At 39.3% G+C, this 14,491-nt stretch overlaps 2 protein-coding genes across 4 annotated transcripts in view; both read right to left on the bottom strand.

Annotated features, from left to right (window-relative positions):
- The window catches only part of cacng7b (calcium channel, voltage-dependent, gamma subunit 7b), a 31,019-nt gene extending 17,471 nt beyond the window's left edge, over positions 1-13,548 (bottom strand). Inside the window, exon 1 of one of the 3 annotated variants that reach the window (XM_061674500.1) lies at positions 13,393-13,548. In XM_061674500.1, the coding sequence (XP_061530484.1) occupies positions 13,393-13,413 (21 nt within the window). In that variant the 5' untranslated portion in view covers positions 13,414-13,548. Of the gene's footprint in view, positions 1-169; positions 410-13,392 lie in introns of those variants that run through there. The other 2 variants (XM_061674502.1, XM_061674501.1) reach the window with 2 other exon arrangements.
- A 127-nt stretch (positions 13,549-13,675) lies between these two features.
- Positions 13,676-14,491, bottom strand: part of prkcg (protein kinase C, gamma) — a 36,483-nt gene continuing 35,667 nt past the window's right edge. The window contains exon 17 of the mRNA XM_061674498.1: positions 13,676-14,040. Within this exon, the coding sequence (XP_061530482.1) occupies positions 13,879-14,040 (162 nt within the window). The 3' untranslated portion in view covers positions 13,676-13,878. The remainder of the gene's footprint in view (positions 14,041-14,491) is intronic.

The following is a 14,491-nucleotide window of genomic DNA, read 5'->3' on the forward strand; positions in this document are numbered from 1 at the left end:
GTGCGCGTGTTAACGCAACATGGGCGCCACGCTGCATCATAACACACACATTTTTACAGCCCCCAGAACGACTATAAGTCAAGACAGGAATGGCGTCACCATGGGTATTTACTGCCAAAACACACACTCACGTAGACAATATGGTTATTAGCGGAGGGGAATTACTCACCCTGCCACCAGAGTCGTGCGCACACGTCAGCAACCAAGAAAACACGCACACGCACAAACACACGCACCGGGGACGCTTGGTGGGATTTGGGTCTTCTTCGTCTTCTTCTGCCGCCTCCTCACTCCCTCCGTGTGTTCAGCTCCAGCCCAGCGTCATATCCATCAGCCCTGCTCGGATCCATCCGGAGCGGGCACTGCGTGTGGATGTGCTTCTGCCCGCCACTTCGGCTTCAAAAGTCGGTGTGCATGTGTGTGCGTGTGCGTGTGCGTGTGTGTGAGAGAGAGAGAGAGAGAGAGGGAGGGAGAGAGAGAGAGGGGGGGGGAATAGTGAGAGCTTTGTGTGTGCTTTAATGATTGACTTCGTCAAATAGTGCAGTAGTGCAAAGCTTTGTTAAGTGTGTGTAATACACGTAATATACATACAGTGTATATAATGTGTGTGTGAAAATGAGAGATGACGCATCGAGGAGCCAAACTCCACGTGACCCAAAGACAAAGTGAACTAAGTGCAGGCATGAGCTCATCTGTTTGTGACTCATTCAAACGTCATCAATGGAATGGCGTTTGTTTATCACCTTTTCTTTCTTTCTTTCTTTCTTTCTTTCTTTCTTACACATCCTGATATTTCATTAGAAACTCATTCGCTGCCATTGACGGCTTTTGAATTCCAATATCCATGTTAACATGGAGGCCGGGAAGTGAATGATTAACATCCCTGAAAGATTTTTAAAACTAATTAATACGAGACCCCCCACACACGACGAGGAAATAATATATATAATGTGTAGCGCACTTGACATGACCAGCATAGCACAGCACATGTGACAATATTGGTTGTAGTACCAAGACTGACCTGTGAGTGGGAGCGTGGCACCACAAGGCATCCAGACCGCCAGGAAAATATGAAGAAGAATGAGTAGTATAGTGTTCCCTTGATTATTTGCCAATTTACCTATTCATAGATTTTCGGGGGGAGAACCTATCCTCAGTAATTCACAACAAATGCGCTGTTTCGCTGTTTTAGTACTTTCTGAAATGTCTTAACATGCACCAAGATGGTGCCAAAGCCCAGTTTAACACAGCGGGGATGGGGACTAAGCTGTGCCATGAAGCAGAAATCGAGTAATTGACACCCTACATGATGGTGCCAAAAGCTGGGGGACAGATAGAAATTTTCAATCCTCAAATGATGTTTTTCCCAAGTGAAAGTCATTGGTTGATGGGGGAGGGGCGTTTGGATACCCACCAGAACCCATTTCGATGCCCCCCGAGGTGCTTGCCTACGGGCCATCGCCCCATCTGCCCCCGCCTTTTGCACGGCACTGCAAGAAAGTACAGTGGTTTATCGATTTACAAGCGCCCCAACGTACGAGTTGTTTGAGTTACACGCAGTTGATTAGTAGATTTATTAGTGTTTTATTTGTGTTGCTAGACAAAATTTGAAGTGAAAAATTTTTTCGGTGAAATTTGAAGTTCAAACAAAAAATGGAACAATTGAGGCACTGTAATACCCGCGCATGTGAGCAAGGAGAGCCACAATCGGCGCTGCACTTCAAGGTGCTTCTTGAACACGACAAACAGTCGAACGCACAAATGCAAAATGAGAACACTCGCAAGGAGCAGTCAACCCGACTCCAGCTCCTTAAGGCACGCACTGAGGCCACACCCCTTAAAGGCACACTTCCAGCACATAAAGATGCAGTACGTACAGTAATCATACTTTATTCAACCATTTTATTTCGCTACATTGGGTTTAATCATGATACAGTATAATGACATTTTTCTCTATTAAACTTAATGGCAATTCTCTTCGTTTCTGTCTCTTCCTAACTTGCGTTTTCTGTATTTCATGGACTCTTCCTTTTCTCCACCCTTTCTTCTCCTCTGACTTCCTTTCCTTTCCAATTGTCTCCTATCTTTCCTCACTTGCCTTCTTCTCTTCTCTCTGATTCTTCTTTCCAATGTCTTTCCTTTTTACTTTCTGGCTTTTTCCTTTATTCTTTTTTTACCTTCCTTTGTCTTTTCTTTCCTTTTCTTCCTTCCTTCCTTCCTTTTCTTCTCTCAGTCTGTCCTTCCGTCATTTCTGTTGGTCTCTTTTACCCCTTCTGTTAATCTGTATTCTTTTCTCTTATTTTTCTTCCTAAATCAACTCCTTCTCTCTTCCTTTCTTACTGCCCATTTTCCTTCCTTCCTCCCTCCCTTCCTGTCTGTCATCCAATCATCTTCTCTTCCTGTCTTCCACCCAGTTTTCTTCTTTTCTCTCATCCTATCTATCCTTCCTTCCCTTCTATTGATCTTCCATCCAGTTCTCCCTCTCAGCATTTCTCTTCATTCCTTTCTTTCCAGTCTGTTTCCTCCTTTCTTTCCTCAGGTCTGGTCCTTCTTTCTTATCTTTCCCCATCCTTCTCACCTGTGTCTTATTCCTCTCTCAACCCTTTCTCCTTTTTTCTGTCTTTCCTTTCTTCCATCCTAACTTGCTTACTGTCTATCCATCCTAACTTGCTTACTGTCTATCTCGCTCTTTTCCTTCTCTTTCCATTTGTCCTGCTTCTCTCTCTTGATTTTCTTCCTGATTCACTTGTTTTCCTTTGATTTTCCATTATTCGTCCTTCCTTTTTGCCTTCCTTGTGTCTTGACTTCCTGTCTGTCATCCAATCATCCTCTTTCATCAACTTCCCATCTGTCTTATCTTTCCTTCCGACCTATCAATCTTCCGTTCAGTTCTCCCTCTCAGTCTCTTTCCTCCTTCCTTTCGGTCTTCCTTTCCTTTCCTTGCGTCCTCGCCCTGCTTAAGGTCCCCAGAGGTCCCCGTCTATATTTAGAGTGCACTTGAGAGAATCCTCTCATTTTTTCGGCAAAAATATCAAAAGTCTCTGGTGTCCTCTGACCTCAGGGCAAGGGTGACATGATTGTCACGGCGAGGGGGGAGGAAGGGTGGGACGATGTAGGGTGGCGACAACGTTTGAATAGAGGGGCAGAGAACGAGAGGAAGGATAGAAATAGAGGACGAGAGATGTGAGCGGCGTCACGGATGACAGTGAGCGATGAGCTGCGTGCACTGGAAGGGGGAGAACGAGGGGCGGGGGAAGCGGCGAGGCCTTGCTGCAGCTGCACCGCATGTCAACGCCGCCGGGTTCAACCCTGCCAGCGTCAGTCATTCACTCTTCGGATGAGGCTCCAGCATCATCCAGTGGTGATGCTGGCTAGTTTCCAGTCAGAGTTTAGTCTTATCCAGCCATTCTATTGTGTTTCTCTTAATTCGGGTCAGAGGTGAGCTGAAGAGTATCCCAGATCAATCCAGTATATGCGCAACCTTCTACTGCATTCGATAAAACGGGTCTAAGCACTTCCTCCCAGTTCAGGTTAATAGCGAAGGAGATCGGATCAAAGCAACCATAGGAACTTTAAACGGCTACAATATAATTTGTTTTTAAACACAGGATGATACCACAGAGTCACCAAAGATGACAATATTCAATGTTCAGGCTTCATTTGAGTTTACATGTATGATACCATGTTTGTATAAATATAAGATATAGGCTACATGTACAGTGGATGCCTTGAGATACAAATGACCCTCCTTCCGGGTTTTTCGAGGTACGAGCCGTCATATGGCCAAATTTTTGCTTTGACTTGTGTAGCATATTTCACTAGTACCACAATCAGAGTTCCTTTGCAAGGGCCAGAACTCTGATTGTGATACTACTGAAATATACGACAATTGCAAGCGCAAACTTGAGATACGAGCACTTTATGGTGGCAGTAAACTCAGTTCAACTCACTTCTCAATATGCAGCATTTGAACAAATGGTGAACATTTCATCAAAAAAGAGAGGTTTCAAGCAGTTTGATGCCACTCCCAGTTGAAGTTTACAGAAAAACTAAGCATAAAATAAAGAAAATTACACATTGTGTGTGTAAAACAACCACATAACTTTGCTTTAAGGTCAGGCATCTTAATGCTAACGAACAACTAACAAATGACTGGATATTTGAACGCATATGGTGGAACAACACAAACAGATAGATAAGATACCATTACTCACAGGCATATATTCTTCATCCTAAAAGCAAAGCAAAGCAAATGTATTTATATACCCCATTTCATACACAAGGCAACCCAATGTGCTTTACATGATTAAAAGAATTTAAAAACAAAGAAAAAAACAGGTTATAAACATTTAAGATAAAGAGAAAAAAATAATATAATAAAAGTATAATTAGAACAGCATACAGTGCAAGAAATATCATTGAAAAGTGAACATGCTCTAAAAAGCATGAGAAAAATAGAAGAGTTTTTAACCTGGACTTAAAAACATGGGGCTGACGTCACTTCTGAAGCCAACTTATTCCATTTGTGTGCAGCATAATAGCTAAATGCTGCTTCACCATCTTTGGTTTGGACTCTGTGTTCCACTATTTGACCTGCGTCTGTCGATCTCAGAGCCCGACTGGTTTTATACCCATTAGCATTTCTTTCATGTATTCAGTACATAAACCATTTAGTGATTTATAGACCAGTAGCAGAACTTTAAAATCTATTCCAAAGCTGACTGGAAGCCAGTGTAAAGACTTTAGAATTGAAGTAATATGCTCTGACCTCTTTGTTCTGGTCAGAACCCGAGCTGCAGCATTCTGAATGAGCTTCAGCTGTTTAATGCTCTTTTTAGGGAGTCCAGTCAGAAGACCATTACAATAGTCAAGTCTCCTTGAGATAAACGTTTCTCCACCAAGCCTTCACTCTGGATATGTTCTTCAGATGGTAGAAGGCAATTTTAGTAATTGATTTGATATGACTGTTGAAATTCAGGTCGGAATCTATCAGAACACCAAGGTTTCGGACTTGGGATTTGTTTTTTAAAGAGTGACTCCGGGTATTTATTAACAGCAATCCTCTTATCTTTATTGCCAAAAACAATTATCTCAGTTTTTTTTTTGTGGTTTAATTGAAGACAATTTTGGCTCATCCAGTTATTTATCTGTTTCAGACAGTGACACAACACCTCAATTGAACTGTAGTCATCTGGAGACACTGCTAGATATAACTCTGTGTCATCGGCATAGCTATGATAGTCAAAATTAAACTTCTGAAGAATTTGACCCAGGGGTAGCATTTACAGGCTGAACAGGAGGCGTCCAAGAACTGACCCTTGAGGGACCCCAGAGGTCATTGCCATTCGATGAGGCTGAATACTTCCAATGGTTACTTTCTTTACTTTACTTTCCTCCAGGTAGGACCGGAATCATTTAAGGACTGTTCCATTTAGTCCTGCCCACGTAGACAACCTGTTCAGCAGTATATTATGATCTACTGTATCAAAAGCCCCACTGAGATCCAACAAGACTAGAATTGACACCTTTCCTAAGTCAGTATTCAACCATATCATTTAGCACTTTCATAAGAGCAGATTCTGTACTGTGATGAGTTCGGAAACCTGATTGAAATTTGTCAAAAAGTCCATTTAAGTTCAAGAAATTGCTGAGTTGATTAAAAATAACTTTCCCAACAATGTTGGCTATGAAAGGGCGATTTGAGTTGGGTCTATAGCTTGCTAACATGGAAGTGTCCAGCGTTCTATTTTTTAGCAAAGGCTTAATGGCAGCTACTTTAAGAGCTTTAGGAAACTCGCCTGACTGAATTGACCAATTGATTATTTGCTGCATCAAAAAATGACTAATATTACTGCAACTTACTGAGTGGTAGAGCGGCAGCAGAAGAAGTCTATTCTTCTTCTTTTGTCTGCATTATGTAGTAGTGCCTCCCGGTGGCCAAGGCGGGCACACCAGAAGGCGCAGCACACTGATGGATGAAACATTAAATCGTGTGGCACAAACTGTTTAATGCTTTACATTCTATTTAATTATTTTAGTAATCTTTCAATGGGGAAAGATGATTTAAGATGAGTGTTTTGCGTTAAGAGCATGGCCACGGAATGAATTAAACCTGTATCTCAAGGCACCACTGTATTTAACTTTTGTCCAAAGATACCAGCCATAAAGAAAACAAAATTTGACTTCAAACAATCGTGTGATCAATCCTAGTTATGCGCGTTAGCGTAGCACATAGAGGAAGTCAGCTATCCCGTTTAGCAGGTTTGGTTGCAGCATGTTTTGCATACAGTGGATATGGATGAGAAGCGGGGTCCATCCTGGAATGTTCAATAGCCAATCACACGGCGACAAAAAAAACATTCATGCGCACATTCTAGCCGATGGACAATTTGAAAACTCTTTTTGGAATGTGGGAGGAAGGCGAAGTCCCCGCGCAAGCACGGGAGGAACACGCAAACGCCATTCAGGAGGAGCTGATATTCAAACCTGTGAGCTCACAGCTGTGAGGCAAACGTGCTAACCACTACCCTACCATGCTGCCTGTAGTCTTGCATCAGCGCTTGTTATACTTTTACTATTGTTTTGCTATTGCTATTCTACCATTGATATGAATGGAAATGCCATTAATCCATTCAAATGTCCCCCCAAAATTGAGAATATTAGAAAAAATATTATAGCCTATTTTGTAAACAGATACAGTAATGAAATAATTAAATAGAATTAACATAAATGTAACAGTTTTTACCACACTCTTTTAGCCTCTTTTAGAAGAATATTGAATAATTCTATCCGCCAAACAAACTGCTGCTTCTTGTGAAGTTAGTTGTTACTTGTCAAAATACAGTGCTCGCATCTCAAGGTTGCAGTCACAAGTCAGAGCACAAAATCGGCCAATCGACCGCTCGTATCTCAAAAAAGTCATTAGTTGGTTCACTCAAGGCACCACTGTATATACTTTTGTGCTGCAAGCCAAAATTTTATTCACGAGTGAGCTGTGAGTGAAGTGAAGTGTTTAGCCGTTTGTCAAAACCAAACAAATACAAAATGAAAACGTTTGCAAGGAAAACAGAGAACATGCTCACACTGAACTAACCGCGTGGTAAACGACCAACGAGACTCACTGCATCTTCAGATGTTGCTCACGAGGCCACACCCCTTAATGGCGCACATCAACACACAAATGTACTACAGCCTGTGTGACTTTCAGCTTGATTACACCGGTGACTGGAGCCTATTGAGGCGGGGTACACCCTGAACTGGTTGCCAGTAAATTGGATGGAACATAGACAAATAACCATTTACACTCATATTCACACCTCTGGGTCATTTACAGTATATACACGTCACTGTATTTAACTCAGAAGCATGTTGAATGATTTTGAAAACCCGCACTCCACACAGGAAGGCCCAAGCTGAGATTCACTCTTGACTGTGAGGCAAATGTGCAAAGCACTAACTCACAGTGCTGCCTGCGGTGTAGTGTTATCAACAGATAAAAAAAACAAAAAAACAAAAAAACAACAACAACACCTTTTGACAGGATGATTTAAAGCCACCAGCACTAAATGAACACTGTGAAGAGACATGAAGGACGTTGGAGTGATGAAGGGCAGATACAGTACAGTACAGGACGTGAGCGGGGGAGGCGAAGAAGGAGAGAGGGAGAACTTGATAAGATTTTAATGTGAAGGTCAACTTGTTAGACTCTCTAAGGGGGTATTAGTCCCATCACAATTCTGGAAAGGAGGGAGGGGGAGCAGAAGGAGGAGGGTGGGAACATGAGCTGCCCTAGAGAGGGTTTTGCTGCTTTGGCAAGTACAGTACTACAGTAAATAGAGGGCTCAGCAACTTCTGTATATGTGTGTGTGCGCGCTTGAGGTTGCACTTTTGCGCATATGTGTGAAAGTGGGAGGTGGTGGGGGGTAACAGAAAGCCGATAAGGCGAGAAGCTGTTTGTTTCACCGCAGCTTCATCGCTGCACTTTATTCATCTTTACTTATCAATTTGCCGCTTGTTTTCCCCATCACAATAAACACACAGAATAGATAAACAAAGTCATTTTCTAAACGACTGGGATTGTTTGTGCTATCGAGAAAAAAAAACAAAAAAAAAAAGTTCAGATTTGATGTATGGTGTCACTTACGCTTGGCATGCTGGGATTTGTTGAGGAAATAATCATGAATATGCTGGAAAAAAAGTGAAGTGGGTGAAAGATTGGGATGTACGAGATGCCAGATCAAAGCTAGAATTTGGGAAATAAGCGGAGCCGTATGGAAAGTGGAAGTGATTATTCGATAGCTTTGATATCCAGCCCAAGGTCTGTGTACTAGCACACGCTTTGTCCTCACGGTAAAGACAATTCAGCGCACTAGTAGAACAACAAGGGCACCCTAGAAGAACGACTATATCTCATTAGTAAAGTTTTTTTCTCCCCATGACTACCTTCCACTAGTCTATGACAAATACTGCACACGAGTAGGGCAACTTTGGCATACTAGGACAACTTCATGTTACGAGTGAGGCAAAATTGCACTAGTTTACATTTGCATGCCACAAGGAATATTAGGGAAGTACTAGATATTAACAAGTAGAATTTTATGCATCTAGTACTACTAGTGGCATGTAGTTGTCAATTTGTTACCACCCCAATTCCAATGAAGTTGGGACTTTATGTTAAACATAAATAAAAACAGAATACAATGATTTGCAAATAATGTTCAACCTATATTTAATTCAATACACTACAAAGACAAGATATTTAATGTTCAAACTGATAAACTTTGTTGTTTTTAGCAAATAGTCATTAACTTAGAATTTTATGGCTGCAACACGTTCCAAAAAAGCTGGGACAAGTGGCAAAAAAGACTGAGAAAGTTGAGGAATGCTCATTTAACATTTGGAACATCCCACAGGTGAACAGGCTAATTGGGAGAAGGTGGGTGCCATGATTGGGTAGAAAAAGAGCTTCCCTGAATTGCTCAGTCATTCACAAGCAAAGATGAGGCGAGGTTCATCTCTTTGTGAACAAGTGTGTGAGAAAATAGTCGAACAATTTAAAGACAATGACAATTCCTCAACGTACAGTTGCAAGGAATTTAGGGATTTCATTATCTACGGTCCATAATATCATCAAAAGATTCAGAGAATCTGGAGAAATCACTGCATATAAGCGGTAAGGCCGAAAAACAACATTGAATGCCCGTAACATTCGATCCCACAGGCGGCACAGCATCAAAAACCGACATCAATGTGTAAAGTATAGCACCACCTGGGCTCAGGAACACTTCAGAAAACCAATGTCAGTAAATACAGTTCGGCGCTACATCCGTAAGTGCAAAGTGAAACTCTACTATGCAAAGCAAAAGCCATTTATCAACAACACCCAGAAAGGCCGCCGGCTTCTCTCATCTAAGATGGACTGATGCAAAGTGCAAAAGTGTTCTGTGGTCAGACGAGTCCACATTTCAAATTGTTTTTGGAAATTGTGGACATCGTGTCCGGGCCAAAGAGGAAAAGAACCATCCGGGCTGTTATGGATGCAAACTTCAAAAGTCAGCATCTATGATGGTATGGGGCTGAGTTAGTGCCAATGGCATGGGTAACTTATACATCTGTGAAGGCACCATTAATGCTGAAAGGTACATACAGGTTTTGGAGAAACATATGCTGCCATCCAAGCAATGTCTTTTTCATGGACGCCCCTGGCTTATTTCAACAAGACAGTGCCAAACCACATTCTGCATGTGTTACAACAGCATGGCTTCGTAGTAAAAGAGTGCGGGTACTAGACTGGGCTGCCTGCAGTCCAGACCTGTGTCCCATTGAAAATGTGTGGAAAATTATGAAAGGTAAAATACGAAAACGGAGACCCCGGACTGTTGAACAGCTGAAGCTGTACATCGAGCAAGAATGGTAAATAATTCCACCTACAAAGCTTCAACAATTAGTGTCCTCTGTTCCCAAATGTTTATTGAATGTTGTTAAAAGAAAAGGTGATGTAACACACTGGTAAACATAACCCTGTCCCAGCCTTTTTGGAATGTGTTGCAGCCATAAAATTCTAAGTTAATGATTATTTGCTGAAAACAATAAAGTTTATCAGTTTGAACATTAAATATCTTGTCTTTGTAGTGTATTCAATTAAATATAGGTCGAACATGATTTGCAAATCATTGTATTCTGTTTCACACAACGTACCAACTTAATTGGAATTGGGGTTGTACTTAGTTGTTCTCCGTTTTGCCTCACTAGTAACATAGTTTTCCTACTAGTGTGTAGTATAGAGGGTACTAATACATGCAACTTAAGCTGGATATCAAAGATATTGAATAAACTACTAAAAAACACATAATGCCATTTGAGTGTTTACTGAATAAATAATAATAAATACATAAATATTTATAATAATGTAATATTAAAATACATATAAATAAAATAATACAATACAACATAAAAAATAAAAAATAAAACACTAATAAATAATATTAAATAAACAATAATAATTCACTAAATCATAATTCAGTGCACAAGTAGAACAACTAGGATGCAGTAGAAGAATGACTGTGTCTTACTAGTTGTCTTTTCCATTACTGCCTTCCACTATTGTATGGCATTTCTGCACATTAACAGGATACCTTTGGCATACTAGTAGGACAGCTATGTCACCAGTGAGGCAAAACTTGATATCTGTGGACAAAAGTTGATATCTGTGGACTACTACTACCACTAGGCAGGCACTAGATGTTAACTAGCAGATTTTGATGTCACTAGAAGTACTAGTAGCACAGTTTTGCCTCACTAGTAACATGTACTAGTACTTTTAAGCTGGATATCAAGGCTATTGAACAAATGCTCAAACGGCTTTCCATGAAGTCATTTGAGCATTTATATAACATTTAAAGACAATTGAGTGCACTAGTAGAACATCTGGCTCTTACTTGTAACTTTTTTTACCCCCACTGCTGCCCACGTGTTACTCGTGAGGCAAACCTACTATTGGTCATTTTGTTGCAACTAGTAGGGTACAGGAGGCTACTAGTGTGTGACACATGCCTACTAGTTGGGCCTAGTAGTCTTATGAGTGAAGCTCAGTAGTTTACTACAAGGTTTAATTGTGTACTATTAGGGAAAAGTGGCATTAGTAATGGAATAAAATGTTATTAGTAATTGTCTTACTATACTAGTACAGGGACTTTAAGATGGATATCAAGGATATTGAATAAACGCTCAATCGGCTTTCCATATGAGCCACCTGGCCAGGCTGAGATAGCGCCCGATGACAGTTGATGCTATTATTTGCTCGCCATATTGAACTGTTTCCAGAGAGCCGCGCTTTTTAATTACAACTAATCGATGATGCTGCCAGGACGTCACAGCACACCAGAAAACCTCTGCACAAGCTCACGCACCTGGAGTTTTAAGTCTCTTATAAAATTAAGTTGGGCTTTTTAGAGCGTATAAAAAGTATTTAAAAAAATGGGCTCAAAGTAGTGGCCCAATTTGAGGTGGTGAAGGATTATGATGACAGACAGAATGGGAGGCGGTGCTTGAAGCCCGCGTCCACTCTCAGCGTGGCTTCTGAGTGGGTCGGGTTAGGTCTGTGCTTGTGTGTGCGACGTTGATTTTGGAGGTCAAGCGAGCCCACAGGAAGATGACTGAGTGGCGTTCAATGGGACTTGTCTAAATAAAATACATCAAATAAAAATAAAATACATAAAATGAAATCAAATAAAAAAAAGATCATTCAATTGAATTGATAAAAAATACATATAATAGAGTACAATTAATAAATATCATATATATTATATATATGTTAAGATAAAAAAACATTAAATGTGATATAAAAAGGAAATAAAATTCATATAAAACGTATGAAAAATGAAAAAGAATGAACATTAATATAAATAAAGTACAATAAATGAATACCATAATAACAACATTAAAATAAACTGAAATAGAATCATTTGCAAATGAATAAAATGGAAAAAAAACATATATTCTCATTAAAAATAATGAAATTAATGAATAAAATCTAATAAATGATAAAACACCTATCGATCCATCCATCCATTTTCCGTAGCGCTTAACCTCACTAGGGTCGCGGGAGTGTTGGAGGCTATCCCAGCTGACTCTGGGCGAGAGGCGTGGTACACCCGTACTGGTCGCCACCCAATCGCAGGGCACAGAGAAACAAACAACCATTCGCAATCACAGTCACACTTACGGATAATTTAGAGTCTTCAATTAACCTACCATGCATGTTTTTGGAATGTGGAAGGAAACTGGAGTACCTGGAGAAAGCCCACAATGGCACGGGGAGAACATGCAAACTCCGGTCTTGAACCCCGGTCCTCAGAACTGTGAGGCAGACGTGCTAACCAGTCCTTCACCAGGCTGCCCAAAATAAAAGTAATAATAAACAAATACAAAAAAATAAAATGTGTACAGAAAGAAAATAATTCAAATAAAATTAAATAAAACATTTAAAAAACATTTAAACATTTTGTAAATGTTTATGTCGTGTATTCTATTTATAAAGAAAAGAATTGAAATAAAATTAAATAAAACATTTAAAAAACATTTAAACGTTTTTTAAATGTTTATGTAGTGTATTCTATTTATAAATAAATCGACAGTTATTTAAAAATAAAAAGAATACACTACATAAACATTTAAAAAACGGAATTACTGGAATTAAAAATTCAAAACATGAAAATACAATGGAATGAGTCAGTAAGAAAAATCAGTGAAATATGAAAAAAAGAAAATTAATTAAAAATAATGTAAAATGGGTTAAATAAAAATAGAAAATGAGTAAAATTAAGTTAAATCAAAAACACACAATTAAAAATTATTATATCAATGTTAAATAAAATAATAGAAAATTAATTAAAAATAATTAAGAACTATAGTAAATCACATAAATAAAAACAGGAAAATAAAATGAAATAAAATAAATAAACAGAATACATTACATTAAACACAACATTAAAAATTAAATACATTACATAGTAAATAACATTAAAAAGTAAATACAATTAAAAAGTAAATAAAATTAACTAAACCTGACAAAAATGAAAACAACACACAATTAGGTTAATAAATACTGTAATAATAAATAACAATACTGAATACAAATAAAAATGCCCATATTCAATTGGTGTGGCTTGGAAATTTGGAAGACATATCATTGGTCTAAATAGCTGGGAATAAACACAATCTTCACCTCGTGAATAGTCCACCACTAGATTTGTTGCTTTCATGATCATTTTCCCGAAAAACAGGACAAATACTGATATAAAACACAAAACTGATCGTTGTGAAACGGACCAAAGAAGTACATAATAATTTTGGTTTAAAAATCTGGGTAAATGTTTAGAAATGTACTTTTACCGTTGTCATCAAAGCAGTCATCCACTTCTGAAAACTTTGTCATCTGTTCGTCATCATTCATGAAATCGGAGGGACAACTCCTGTAAGTACATTCTAGTTGCATTTGGTCATTCTGTTGCTAAAACAACAAATATCATGGTGGCCTAATACTTTGTGCACCAGTGTAATGTAATCTCTAATTAAAGGATTTTTATTGAAATACATCTGCTGCCCACATATAACATCTCTATGTGCTGTATTTCTGGGAACCTCTACAGAAATTGAGTCAAATAGATTCTATATAATCTGCATGCAAAATGATAAAAGTGATTCTGTTATTATTTCCAAAAACAACTCTTACATGGCGCTCTACAACAATGGCATTCTTTGCATTATTGCAACATATCTGTCTAGCAGGATTAAATTCATGGGAGTCCTGGTATTGAACGGAGTTGTGAGAGGTCGCAGTATAAAACTAGACTATTTGCGTGGTAGGTTAGGTTATTTTTAGACTGCAGTTAGGGGTGACGGAGCAAACTCTGGGTTGAGAAAGGAGAAGCCCTGGAAGTCCTCCTGGTTGACGGCTGCCAGCACATCCGGGTCCGAGGGAGTGAGCGCCGACGGGGCCGCCGTGAAGAACTTGTCGAAGTTTTCCCCTTTTTTCCCGCCCTGTTGAAAGTGAACAGGATTAGTGAGAATTGGATTTTTGTAACCGGACCAACAAATATGCCTCTGAAGTAACGCAAATCTTAGTGCCATCATTTATGACGACACATGAGCATATATTCTATTTTGCTTTTTCCTTGCTTTTTGTTTTTTTTTGGAGCCTATTTTTTATAAGTCTGTTCCTGCCACCGGGCTATTTATTTCCAACAGTCAATTCTCTTCCTTTCATAGCATTTCTCTTGGCTGCATGCTTCTATCACATCTACTATAAATGTATGTTAGATATTTTTTTGCAGATTTCAGCCTCCATGTATTGCCATGACAATCAAATCTGCCCTGAATCAGGACTGCTGGCCAATCTAAGTTAAACTATATCAGCAACGGGGCTGTTTCTTGTAACAAATCAGATTAGAAATTTGGAGCAGTTCAGAAACCATATTCAAAGTTGGCTGCT

Source organism: Phycodurus eques, chromosome 4, assembly GCF_024500275.1.
Source record: "Phycodurus eques isolate BA_2022a chromosome 4, UOR_Pequ_1.1, whole genome shotgun sequence".
Classification (NCBI taxonomy): Eukaryota; Metazoa; Chordata; class Actinopteri; order Syngnathiformes; family Syngnathidae; genus Phycodurus; species Phycodurus eques.